This window comes from Schistocerca cancellata, chromosome 1 (assembly GCF_023864275.1).
Source record: "Schistocerca cancellata isolate TAMUIC-IGC-003103 chromosome 1, iqSchCanc2.1, whole genome shotgun sequence".
Lineage (NCBI taxonomy): Eukaryota > Metazoa > Arthropoda > Insecta > Orthoptera > Acrididae > Schistocerca > Schistocerca cancellata.
The window spans coordinates 901,471,741-901,485,752 of record NC_064626.1 but is presented as its reverse complement, the minus strand read 5'-3'; the positions used below and the strand labels follow the sequence as shown (position 1 = coordinate 901,485,752).

The window sequence follows — 14,012 nt, the reverse complement described above, 5'->3', positions numbered from 1 at the left end:
GCCACCAATGTACGTTTACATGAACCGCTTCCCCTTCCATTGCCCATTTCAATCAATTGTTCGACCTCCTAGACTGGCCTAAAACTGGTAACTTCCGACCATAGGCATGCTCCTTGTACACCATACATTGAAATACATCCTCTTTATTCTACCTAATTTCCTGTTTTGTTATTTAACGGCAGCCCTGGATGCCCACTCTCTAATCCTGACTGCTCGACCTCCCGCACCCTGTCGTCATGAGGCATATGTAACAACCAGCTCCCCCCTACCCAAACCCTATATACATTTACAATTGGTGTCAGAAGTGCCCGTATACATCTACATTTGATGTCAAATGTGGTATAAACTCTACAGCTGTAACGGCTACCATTGATTTTGATGGCCTTGCACAGGTTCATCAATGTGATAATGAGTTACAAGATTTGTTGAAACAACCAGGATGACTGAATTTATAATTTGTCATGATGCCTGAAGCGAATGTTGAATTGTATTGTGACCTCTCTAGAGTGAAAGCATGTCCATTTGTGCTGCAACACTTTTGAGCACAAGCAATTGCATCACTACACAATCTGGCACATCCAGGAATACAAGCCAGTATTAGATGGTCAAACAAAGTTTCACCTGGCCTGGAATATATGCAGAACACAAAACATTTGTCAAGCAATACATTGTATGTCAGAGGAATACAATTAGACAGCATGTTGGAGCGCTGCTAGGCGCATTTATACTGCCGACTCATTTTGAACATACGAATGATGACATTGTAGGCCTGCTCACAGTCTCAGAAGGCTACAATTGTCATCTTACAGTTATGAATTGATTTAACAAGTGTCTTGAAGCTCTCCCATTGAAGGATATCAGTGTCAAACCTGTGGCGCAGATATTTCTTCACAGTTGGATCACCTGATTCGGTATACCACTACGGATTACCATAGACCAGGGACGACAATTTGAAGCCTACCTTTTCAGAACATTTGCTACATTATTAGGCATGAAGCACATACACACCACAGCCTATCATCCTGTGTCAATGGTATAGTTGAAAGTGTGCATCGCCAACAGAAAGCAGCTGTCACACGATGCAGAATTGGATGGAGGCACTACCTATTGTACTCCTCTGACTATGGGCATCATTCAAAAGCAATCTAAAAACTACGGCAGCAGAGATAGTGTATGGGCAAACATTACGCCTGCCTGGAGAATTCTTGCACAGTATGGCACGCCAGATTACGAGCGCACGTACGCCAACTTACAACAGTGGCACCAAGAAGTCAGGCTGGGAGACACTCCTTGAGAACTGCACACACGTTTTCTTATGCTCTTACTGACTCAAGCCTGCATTTTTTGACACATTGCACACAGCAAGTACTGCAAGAAGTGAATGAGAAGATACGAATGTAGCACCAGAAAATGTCCCCATACCCCACAGCCATCACAAGACACTACAGATGCCAGGCGCCCCGGAGAAGGAAACTACACCGAAGACTGGCACCTCACATCTGTCTCGAACCACTGGTTCCAGTGGTACAATGCCAGGTTTCAAGAAAGCAGTGGTAACGTGTGCAGGATGATGTTTGAAGTTTAACCTGCGATATCGTTAACACTAGGAGGGGAGTCATGTAGCATCTCATTCTGTCCCTGCAAATACTACAGTACAGTGGTGCATTAACATTCCCTGTAACTAGTATTTTTCATTATAGTTACTCTTTGTCGTTAGTGATATAGACAGTTCCATGGCTCTCTTAACTGTTAGTTGGTTAACCTTCCACCCTTGCAAGCTATCCTGTATAGAGGTGTTTTATGTGGAAATAAATGTTCAATTCTACCAGATACCACATATGTATATAACTGTGTGTAATGAATGTGTAATTTTAAAAATGAAACGTTCACTTGTTGGTGTAATTGTGATAATTATTAGTGTACTAAAGTAGGATATTTTCTTTGTTTTCCTTCCATGTGTAATGATGGAGGGTAACCCCCTCCAAGGGCACTAATGAAATCACATAACATAGCCCAACAATTTGGACCTGTCAGAGATGTGGATCAGTTTGCACCTAAGTGTTACAGTTAAAAGTGTATCTGTCATAAATAATTAGTGAAGTGACTGGAAGATAGCAAATTCCTTCAGTTTCCTGTTGTGTCTGTGTACAACAAAGAGTAAAACATGTTGTCTTTCCAATTTTGTTCTCTCTTGCTACATAATTTATGATTTTCAGAGACAACAAATTAAAATTAACTGAATTTAAAAAAGAAATTTTAGTAAGGAGATATGTTTTCTTATATGGTGTATGATTTTGTATGTGAATATGTTTTGAGCAGTTTGTATTTTTTGTATTGTAGGTTTAGGGCCAGTTTCAGTAACCTAAAATAATCTTGAATCTGAGTGTGTGATATGTTTTGCAAACAATTTATAGCTAATCATCTAGACAATGGACTACATACTCAGCTATTTGGCAATATCTATTTACATAACACAGTGTGAGGGTGATGTGACAAAGCAGCTAAACTGTTTACATATGTTACATTTAACCCCCCACCCCCTCCCAATCCCCCAAATTCTTTTGGTTTTTTTTAAGTTTTACAAATTTTGTGATATCTTCAATATTGTCATTTATAATGCATGTGCGCAGTACCTTAAAATTTCAATAATTTCACATTTTGTTATCATTATTCATATGTAAACATATACCCAGTTACTGTCTTCCTGATAATGTAGATAAAGAGCTATAGAAATAAGTAAAGTATTCATACATTCAGTAAAGAAAATATGTTTGTGACAATTACACTCAATTTCAAGATAATTAATGATTGTAGGTAAAACATTGTTACTGAAATAGAATAACCAGCATAAGTCAACCAAACATTATTACAGTATCTGGAAGTTCATTTTGAAGAGATCCATTATTTAGTTACTCAGAAATGTAATTTTGTAAATTATAATTTGTGAAAAATATTCATGCAAGAACTGACAAATTCAATTTCTGCTATTGTAAACTTACAAAAGAGGCACTGTTGGTAGCCATTTTAGTTATCTGTGTGGTGAGTTACGGAAAAGGCAACATATGTGTCCAAAAATATGTACACAATTTAGAACAAAAGTCAGCACATGCACTGCATGCTACATAAATTTTGCGTTGGAGAGTTTGTTCCATTATTCAGTGACTGTTTTTAATGATTGATGGTGAATTTGTGATTATATTCCTTGACAGTGTTTTAAACTTCAACAATGGCTAGTGAAAACTGTACAATAGGATCAAACTATGAACTGTGTTATTTCCAAATGATAATTACTGTGCACATCATGTTTGTACCAATATGACTGTAACATTTGAAAGATGGTGCTTTAAGAGTTTTATTCAGTGACTGTTAATTATGTGTGTTTACCACATATGAAGGTCTGTAAATAATTACATCAGTGTTAGGTTACTGCACTCAAACAATATTTCAGGACATCTACGAAGTGCAGTAAGTGGCTTCTCATTTATCTGTATTGTAATTAAAATAGATTACACTCCGATTGGTCACAAACAGTTGTTCATTCAGCATCCATGAGAAATTAACGTGTTTGAACTTCAATTTTTGGTGTGAGCTAAATTATTGACAGTAAATTATACCTACCACCAATTTTCAGCCAATTTTGATGGAGGCACTGCTACTGAGGATAACTGTGCATGTAAAAACAGGTAGGCTACCAGTTTCACCCAAGTATATGAACTTTTAAATTGAAGTTTTTAGTACCAATACCATAATTCTATGAAAAGTGTATGAGATTGTTACAAATATAAGATGTAGCCAAAGTACAAACATATTTAAATCATTAGGAAATTCAAAATTACTGTTAAATAATTTACCAGCAAAATGTGACCTTTATTTTTCAAATTTTTTTGTTAAATATACAATGATGTTACTGTATCACATAAATATATGGCTGTGTTTGGAAGACTTTATGAACACAAGCGTTTCATATTCAGTCTACTAAATTACTGACAATGAGGGCTGATTAAGCTAACAATATCTTACTTTCTTTAAAAGAAAAATTATAAAAAGCACAGTCAAAATAAATTCAGTCCTATACAGTGAAACTACCTTAAACAAATTAACTCAGCATCATTCAGTATACAACCAATCACTAGAATATGAAATCTAAGTTTCAATTAATATACTGACTTCATTAACTGTTTCATGCAGTCTGCATATTATGTGTCAATTCTAACAATTACTTTGATATTTTTCGATAAATACAATACCATAACAGAGAGTAATAAAATCTAGCTATCAGAAGTAATTACAATACTCGGGAGTAAATAAACTTTCTATATAATACAAGGCATTTATGTATGCTAACTCTCTCTCTCTCTCTCTCTCTCTCTCTCTCTCTGAAAAACAAAACATGACACATGAATTAGTATTGCTGAAACATCAGTATTTTGGAAGACTACCATACTTAATATCTATTGGTGACATATATGTATAGTCAAAACAGCTTATTTTCTTCATTTACACATGGGAAAGCAAATAATGTGCCAATTGACTTCTCCATGGTAACTAAAAAAATGTTACATTCATTTTGTACTTTTCTCATTCAGCCTTTACTACTCCTTTCATTATTTTAACTGTTTATATCTCCATAACATCAACATTTGGAGCACCACTGTGAAGTTGGAACAGCTTAATGACACATTCTTGAAACACAGGAGGAAAAGTTATGATACTGATTTTTCCAGCAGTCTATATAAGATATCATTAGCTGCCAACAAATAATAGAGCTACTGTCTCTAGGATGTTTTACTTGAATGTTTAAGATTAGTAATCAGTTTCATAAACATGTTACAGAGAAGCAAAAAGTGATGATCCTTATTTCAGAATGTGAACTGTGGCAAGGAAATAAAAGAAAATTTTATCTCAGGATTTTGTGAGGCTCCTATATATTTTTTTCTTTTGTACTTTCACTTCTTCAATTTTGTTACACAGTTCAGCATTTGGCATTGGACAGACCATGTGTAATGACAATAGGAATGTAAAAAATATAAAAGTGGACCAGTGGAAGAACACTAATTCATGGGAAATATATGTACAACATACATGAACTAAAGCACAAGATTAGATGCTAAACAAAAAAATGCATTCATCATAAGAATTTTGTGCAACACACAAAATATGAAAAGTAAAATGGGAAAAAATAAAACAAAATCAGCAAATGCAAATTACAGTCTTTAAATTGCAGAATGTTATTTATGATATAAGTGATTTGTCAGTTTTTAAAAGTATTATCAAATGTTACACTATATTACACCATCTCTGTGGAAACAATCTTCAGGAATATTGGTAACATTTCCAGATATTATTATTATTATTATTATTATTATTATTATTATTACTACTATTATTATTTGCATTTTTAGATGCCTTTCACTTTTAGTTGCACTGGTTAATCTCTTTAGTGTCTTCAACAATAGACTCTTTGTAAGACTGAACACAACAATCTTGCAGGAGTTAAAATCTCACAATCATAAAAATCAATACAAAAATTTTACAACACAAAGACATTATTATGCCAACAAAGCAGCAAGTGTAAAACAGTTTAAAAAATTAATAATAAAAATAGTTAAATGTTTGTCGTGTCAGTAAATAAAGCTCTATTAATGTAGTACACATCAACTTCAATGAATTATTAAAATTTTTACTAATAATATTAGGTAAGTATAAAAAAACATTTGCAGACATGTTTTTTCTTCTGTTTTCCAAGAAGATAATGTATTACAATTGTTTGCTTCTCCGTGCTGTGTATACAGCTTATTGTTTATGTAAAGAAATTTAAAAATCCAATAAATTTCTGTAGAGAAGTCACACTGTTAGGTTTTTAAAATTAGGCCCCAGAACTGATATCCACAACTGGGTTTATTTAGTTTCACGTAGAACTTGTCGGAATTGGTCCAGAAAAATTTCAGCATGTTGGGTCTGGAATATCAGAGCTGGTCGTATACGAATGCTGTATTCTCCGCATCCCCCAGATTGTATTCCTGTTAAAAAGAAATCATACATTTGAAGATAATAGCAGCTTGTGCTATCAACGAGCAAGAAGTTTTGATTCTAAGTTAAAAGAAAAGTTTCAATCAAGACCCCTAACAGATTATCCTGGTGTTGAAACCAAAGACAACAGATAGACGCAAATTATTAAATTCCACATTTAGTAACACTTTTGTGCACACAAATACTATTGCCATACCAATGTTTGAATGCTACATATAATGATGAATGATAGATATTGAAATAATCGCTTCTGGCATTGGAAAATGAGAATGTTGATGAATGTGGGCCACATAACAGCATGACCACCATCACCATTACTGTCAGTATGTCATACTTGTGGGTGGGGGGGATGAAGGCTTTCCCCACAGGCAGAGTTGTGGATGATGATGATGATGATGATGACGTTAAGTCTGGTTAAAAATGGAAAGTGACGCGGACCTTGATCAAGCGTCACTTCCTTTTAACTGTACGGTATATGTTATATTGCATTTAGGAACTTTCGGGTAATTGAACATGTATCAATAATTGCAGATTTCTGTAATTGTATATATAAGTTTGGATGTAGCTGTATTGCATTGATGTACTGGTGGATATTGTGTGGTATGACTCCTGTAGTTGATAGTATAATTGGTATAATGTCAACTTTATCCTGATGCCACATGTCCTTGACTTCCTCAGCCAGTTGAATGTATTTTTCAATTTTTTCTCCTGTTTTCTTTTGTATATTTGTTGTATTGGGTATGGATATTTCGATTAGTTGTGTTACTTTCTTCTTTTATTGTAGTGTAGTATTTATATCATTACTGAATACTTCTGTTATCTTTAGTAATTGGTTGAGTTGTTGATTTGTTGCTGCCAGTAGTTTATAATCACCCATGTATAGCAAATGTGTGATTTTGTGTGGGTATGTTCCAGTAATATTGTATCCATAATTTGTATTATTTAGCATGTTGGATAGTGGGTTCAGAGCAAGGCAGAACCAGAAAGGACTTAATGAGTCTCCTTGGTATATTCCACGCTTAATCTGTATTGGCTGTGATGTGATATTATTTGAATTTGTTTGGATATTAAGTGTGGTTTTCCAATTTTTCATTACTATGTTTAGGAACTGTATCAATTTAGGATCTACTTTGTATATTTCCAATATCTGTAGTAACCATGAGTGGGGTACACTATCAAAAGCTTTTTGGTAATCAATGTATGCGTAGTGTAGCGACCTTCGTTTAGTTTTAGCTTGATATGTCACCTCTGTATCTATTATCAGTTGCTCTTTACATCCTCGTGCTCCTTTGCAACAGCCTTTTTGTTCTTCATTTATAATTTTGTTCTGTGTCATTAATTTCTGTGTAATGACTGAAGTTAATATTTTGTATATTGTTGGTAGGCATGTTATGGGGCGATATTTAGCTGGGTTTGCTGTGTCTGCTTGATCTTTAGGTTTCAGATAAGTTATTCCTTGTGTAAGTGTATCAGGGAATGTGTATGGGTCTGCAATGTGACTGTTAAATAATTTAGTTAGATGTGAATGTGTTGAGGTGAACTACTTTAGCCAGAAATTTGCTATTTTATCTTTTCCAGGGGCTTTCCAATTGTGAGTAGAATTAATTGCTTGGGTGACTTGATGTTGCAAAATTATCACTTCAGGCATTTGTAGTATCGTCTTGTATGTATCTGTTTCTCCTTGTATCCACCGTGCATGCCTGTTATGTTATACCGGGTTTGACCATATGTTGCTCCAGAAGTGTTCCACGTCTGTTATGTTTGGTGGATTGTCTATTTTAATGTGTGTGTTATCTATTGTCTGGTAAAATTTCTTTTGGTTTGTGTTGAATGTTTGGTTTTGTTTCCTTCTATTTTCACTTTTTTTGTATCTTCTAAGTCGTTTGGCCAATGCTTGTAATTTCTGCTTCTTTTCATCTAATTGCTCTATCGCTTCTTGTTGTGAGATTTTACCTAACCTTTTTTGTTTTTTTTCTGACATTTCATTTCCTATAAATTGTGTTAGCTGTCCAATGTCTTTTCTCAGTTTTTCTATTCTGATCTGTAGCCTGTGTTGCCGTGCTGGTTTTGTGGGTTTCTTCTGTGTGTTGGTTGGTTCTGATCTCTGCCTAGTGTGTATATTTAGTGTAGTGAGTGCTCCTATATAAACCAGTAGTTGTAACTCTTCCATAGTTATGTTTTCATTTATTTTGTTGTGTATGATTGTGTTGATAGTTTTTATTGTTGTTTCGACTTGTGGGTTATTTGGCGGTCTATGCAAGAATGGTCTAATGTCTGTATTTGTGTCTTTGTATTCTATATATGTCAGCTGAAATTATTCTTCTATATCTAGCATGTGTTTTACTTCGAGTTATATTTGTGCTTGTTCTGGTGGCTGTCTTAAGATTTTGTTTTCCTCTGATTGTTTAATTGACACATTTTGTTCTTTGTTTGTTTTCTCTGGGATGTTTGAGTCCGTTACGGTATTTTCTTCTTCTTCTGATTGCACATTATTTTGTTCTAGTATTTGTTGTACTTGTTGTTTGATGTTTTCTAATTCTGACTGGGGTATCCTGTTATTTTTTATTATTACACGGATCTGATCAGCTAGTCGTCGTTCTGTTAAAAATTTTAATTCTAGGTATTTGATAATAAATGTTGTGTATACTTGTGATCTGTATCCAGTTGTGTTGGTTCCTAGGTTTGTTGCTTGGTAATAACAGAACATGAGGTGTCGATTACCTTCATCTGACCATCTCATCCTCTGTCTGTTTTCCTTCTAGGGTGGTTGCAGGAATCATATCCCGCAAAACACCTCTATTTGGATTTAAATCATTTTCCAGTTGGCTAGCAGTGTCATTACCACTGTGGGCGGGCATAGGGTTCAAACGTCGTCCCCGACCATGATGGCGCTTGTCCGAGGCTTCTTTAGTTCTGTCCTGAACCAACTAATCACACTAAAAGGGGGGTTAGCCCTATTAGTGGTTTGTTCTTTTCGTTGCCTTTTACGACTGGCAGAACATACCAGAGGCCTATTCTTTTCCCGGGCCTCCACGGGGTTTATTATTATTATTATTATTATTATTATTATTATTGGAAGGATATCAGTAACTGAACTGTATGCTCAATTAAACAATTTAGGAAGAGAAAGGGCACAAACCTGAGAATGCTTCCGACACTAATATGTTGAGTGTGTCACTCTGAGTGAGATGACAAGTCCTGAATGATGTATTCTTTTGCAAGTCTAAATGCAGAGCTTCAGGCGTCAGCCAACAGGGTGTTGTAAAAATCTGTTTAAGGGTGTAGCGCTATAAATAGCTTTCTTCTTAAAATTGTCACTGTAATCACAGTACATCTTCAATCTGGGATGCTGACAGTAAGCATATAAAAGTGGAATTGTGTGTGTGCGCATGGAGATATGCTAAAAACACAAATTTTAATAATTTGTGAGTAGGAGACTTAAATGAAAGTTGAAAAAATTTCAGGGACACAGATCATGCATAATGAATCATCATTTGGAAGTCACATAAACTGAACAGATGCACCTTGTTGGATTCAAGTTAATACTACATTATGACATGTAAAGTAGACTAAAATTCCGGATCTTAGACCTAAACGAATACTGCATTGATCAGTTCTTTGAGTGTTGTGTTTCAGTAACATGCACTGAAACATACAAGATTGCAGGCCTAATAGTTTACAAGGACACACTTAAAAAAATGTTAGTCAGTTTTGAAGTGTTGTATTTCAGATAATTTGACCCCAGATGTTACCCACCCTCACTCTCAGCTTCCAGTGTCGTTATCCCTGATACCATTGTAAAAGGAAACAGGATTCACAGTGTTGTCTGAATATTTTTATGAAATATTTGAATTTCTTATCTACCATGTGTCCTTGATAAACTTACTTCCATTGTTTGCCCAGTACATTATCTGTGAACAATGGACCGAGTCAGCATTTATGATTCTATGAAACAGTTTAAACTTCAGCAAGCAATTAGAGAGAATAAAACCTAATCGAAACAACTGGAAGACATGGTACGTAGAAATTTCAATATTTTTTTTCATTTCAGATAGTACTTATCAAGAGCACCTAGCATAAAGTAACATTTATAATAAGAATACGAGAACACAGTGCAACAGTAATTATTAATTTATTTCTAAATACAATTGAGTTTTATGAAAGATGCATGCATCACTTAGTATGTGGTTCTCTGAACATGTTAGCCAAATGGCAACAATAAAGGATCCGTATCAAGCAATTTTAACTAAAAAGGTAAAGGTACAGATTCATATAATCATAAATGCTGACTTGGTCCACTGTTCAGGGATAATTTACTGGACAAACAATGGGAAGAAGTTTATCAAGGACACAAGGTAGATGATAAGAAATTTAAATATATTCTACAAACTGTCAGGATGCTGTGTTCTGTGTATCTATATAGTCATTCGACTGCTGACCGCTTCTGTGTGTGAGCCAATACATGATTCCAGAAGAGAGTGCCTTGCTGGTGGTGGGGCAACATGGCACAGCTCTGCTGCAGGCAAAGAGTACTGATGTCTATCCATTCTGTCCAGGGATGCAACTGCCTTCACAAGAGAGCACTCATTTTGTATTTTCTTAATGGTGTGATCAAATGCTGTGCCGGAGTTGAAATCCTCCACCCCACTTTACTAGGTTGTTGTGCAGGTTTTGACAATCAAGCCCCAGAACCCACTGACACTGCATACTTTCTTTATTTCTTCAAAATAGAAGGTGTGTTCCTTCTTGAGGCTATGCTCTGGCACTGCAGACTTGTCTGTCTGCTATAGTTGAATGTTCCCAATGTGTTCTATATGGATCTGAGATGCATTGCTGTGTCTGTTCAATGCACAACATCCCACATTTGCACTCAGTGCTATAAGCACCTGGTGTCTGCAGTTTTAACTGGTCTTTGGTTGAGTCAAGCATGTCCTTAATTTTCTTTGTTACATAGAAAACAATCTGCATTTGATGTTTCTGTCCAGAGAAAACCTGCAGGAGTTTCAATGCCATCTCAAGGGCACATGACAGCATCAAGTTCATTATGGAAACTTATCATGATGGAAGCCTACCCTTCTTGGATATTTTGACCGAGTGAAATCCAGACAACAGGTCAGGAGACTCGGTTTATGGGAAGAAGACACATATGGATCTTTACCTTAAGCTCAGAGATCTCCGAATATATTGCAGTGCAATTTGGTACCAACCACCTTAGCACACAGAAACAGGACCGTCTGCAGCAGGATGAGCCTGCCGCATGAGTTACAGCATCTGCGCAGCACTTTCCACAAAAATGGTTACAATAAGAAGCACCTTAAAGGCAGATAGGAAGACAGAAGAAGAAGAAGAAGAAGAAGAAGAAGAAGAAGAAGAAGAAGAAGAAATCAAATGTGTCACATTCCTGCATATGAAAGACCACCAACAGCCAAGATCGCAAGAATATTGGAGAAAACATCAAACTAATGCCGTTTTCCGTGCAACGCAAAAATTAAGGACATGTTTGGCTAAGCAAAAACTGGCTAGGCCTACAGATGCCACATGTTTATAGCACTGAGTGCAAATGTCTGATGCAGTACATCAGAAAGACACAGTGGTGCATCTCAGTGCCATACAGAACATAAGAAATAGTCATTTAGGATAGACAGATGAGCCTTCAGTTGCAGAGCATTGAATTAATGAGGAACACACCTTTGATTTTGAACAAAAGAAGAAGCTATGCAGTGCCAATGGTTTCTGGAACTTCATTGTCAAAGACTCAGTAGAAATACACCTGCACAACGACCCAGTAAACCAGGGTGGACGATTTCAAATCGGCACAGCATTTGATCCTGCAATTATGAAAATAAGATAGGGACACTCCGTTCTGAGTGCAGTGATATCTGTGGACAGACAACGGTACAGTCTGCCCACAGCAGGGCCATGCAACATTCCCCTACCACTAGCATGGCACCCTCTTTTGGAAGTGTGTTATTGATTTGCATACAGAAGAGGTCAGCATTCCAGTGGCTACATAGACATGCAGAACACAGCAAGACAACACTTTACCTGAAGATGATGGGTACAAAACTCATCTAAATGTTGTGACAAGATGATGCCACCACTCTGTTAATCACCTAAGGAGATTTTATCATTGGAATATGCTGAGAAAGTCAGCAATCCCAGAGAAACACTCAGTTTCAGACAGTGATTACATTGATCCAAAGAATACATTCTCCAAATTCCAGTCTCTGGGGCAATCATTCAGTGAAAATTTGAAGTAGTTTTAACATGGGCATGTAAATTTGTTATTAAATAGGGACAATAACCATAGTATGGAACACACTGAACACAGCAGTGTATGCATGGTAAGCTACTTAACTTTGGTTAGGAGGCTTGGACCTTTGCTCCCATTCTGATTATTTAGAACAGTCAGTTTCATATGCCAACTGACAACAGGTAATACTATTCCAAGATTTGAAGAATTTATTGTCACAGGCCTAGTTAGTCCTCTGGAAGGATAATAAATTTTAATCTTTCTTTGGCAATTTATTTATAAGTTTTACTTTATTGTAAAAGCTGAAGGGCTCAGTATATAATTGCATTGGTTACTGGGGTAGTGGAAAAGATGAGGAGGAGTATCAAGACTGAGGGTGCACTGGTGGAATAGAGGGCCATGTAGTTCTGGGATGGGAACAGGGAAGGGCAAGATGGGTAATGACAATGACTAACGAAGGTTGATGCCAGGAAGGTTACGGAAACATAGGATATATTGCAGGGAGAGTTCCCACCTGCGCAATTCAGAAAAGCTGGTATTGTTGGGAAGGATCCAGATGGCACAGGCTGTGTAGGAGTCATTGAAATGAAGAACGTTGTGTTGAGCGGCATGCTCAGCAATGGGATGGTCCAGCTGTTTCTTGGCCACCGTCTGTCAGTGGCTATTCATGTGGACAAACAGCTTGTTGGTTGTCATGCACACATACAATGCAACACAGTGGATGCAGCTTAGATTGTAGATCACATGGCTGTTTCCACATGTAGCCCTGCCTTTGATGGAATAGTTGACGTTTGTGACTGGACTGGAGTAGATGGTGTAGAAGTATAAGACAGATCTTGCATCTAGGTCTATTACAGGGATATGAGCCATAAGGTAAGGATGGATGAGGATATTGTGTAGGTCCAGTGGGTGGTGGAATTCCTCCATGGGAGAGGTGGGAAGGATAGTGTGCAGGACATTTCTCACTTCAGGCCACAACGAGAGGTAGTCAAAACCCTGGCAAAGAATTTAATTCAGTTGCTCCAGTCCTGGATGGTACTGAATCATGAGCGGATTTCTCCTCGGTGGCCAGACAATGAGACTTTGGGAGGTGGAGAGATAAGGTATGGGAGATATATTTTTGTACAATGTTGAGAGGGTAATTACGGTCTGTGAAGGCCTCAGTGAGACCCTTAGTATATTTTGAGAGGGACTGCTCATCACTACAGATGTGATGGCCATGAGTGGCTAGGCTGTATGGAAGGGATTTCTTGGTGTAGAATGGGTGGTAGCTTTCTAAGTGGAGGTATTGCTGATGGTTGGTAGGTCTGATATGATCAGGCGTACTGATGTAGCCATCTTTGGAGATCAATGACGAAGGTGGCTTGCTGGGTTCAGTAGGACTGGGTGAAGTGAATGGGGGAGAAGGTGTTGAGTATCTGGAGGTCATTCTCAATCCAGTTTATTAAGATGTCATCAACAAAACTGAACCAAGTGAGGGGTTTGGGATTCTGGCTGGTTAGAAAGGATTCCTCTAGATGGCCCATGAATAGATTGGCATAGGAAGGTGCCACGTGTGTGCCCATAGCCATACTGTGGATCTGTTTGCAGGTGATGCATTCAAAAGAGAAATCATTGTGGGTGAGGATATAGTTGGTCATGGTGACTATGAAGAAGGCTCTAGGTTTGGAATCCTTTGGGAATTGGGAAAGGTTGTGTTTAATAGTGGTAAGGTCATGAGCATTGGGGA

The 14,012-nt window shown here is 37.0% G+C and overlaps 1 protein-coding gene across 1 annotated transcript in view; it reads right to left on the bottom strand.

Annotated features, from left to right (window-relative positions):
* Positions 1–3,846: 3,846 nt before the first annotated feature.
* The window catches only part of LOC126190889 (4-aminobutyrate aminotransferase, mitochondrial), an 80,238-nt gene continuing 70,072 nt past the window's right edge, over positions 3,847–14,012 (bottom strand). Inside the window, exon 10 of the mRNA XM_049931502.1 lies at positions 3,847–6,020. Coding sequence (XP_049787459.1) covers positions 5,899–6,020 — 122 coding nt within the window. The 3' untranslated portion in view covers positions 3,847–5,898. The remainder of the gene's footprint in view (positions 6,021–14,012) is intronic.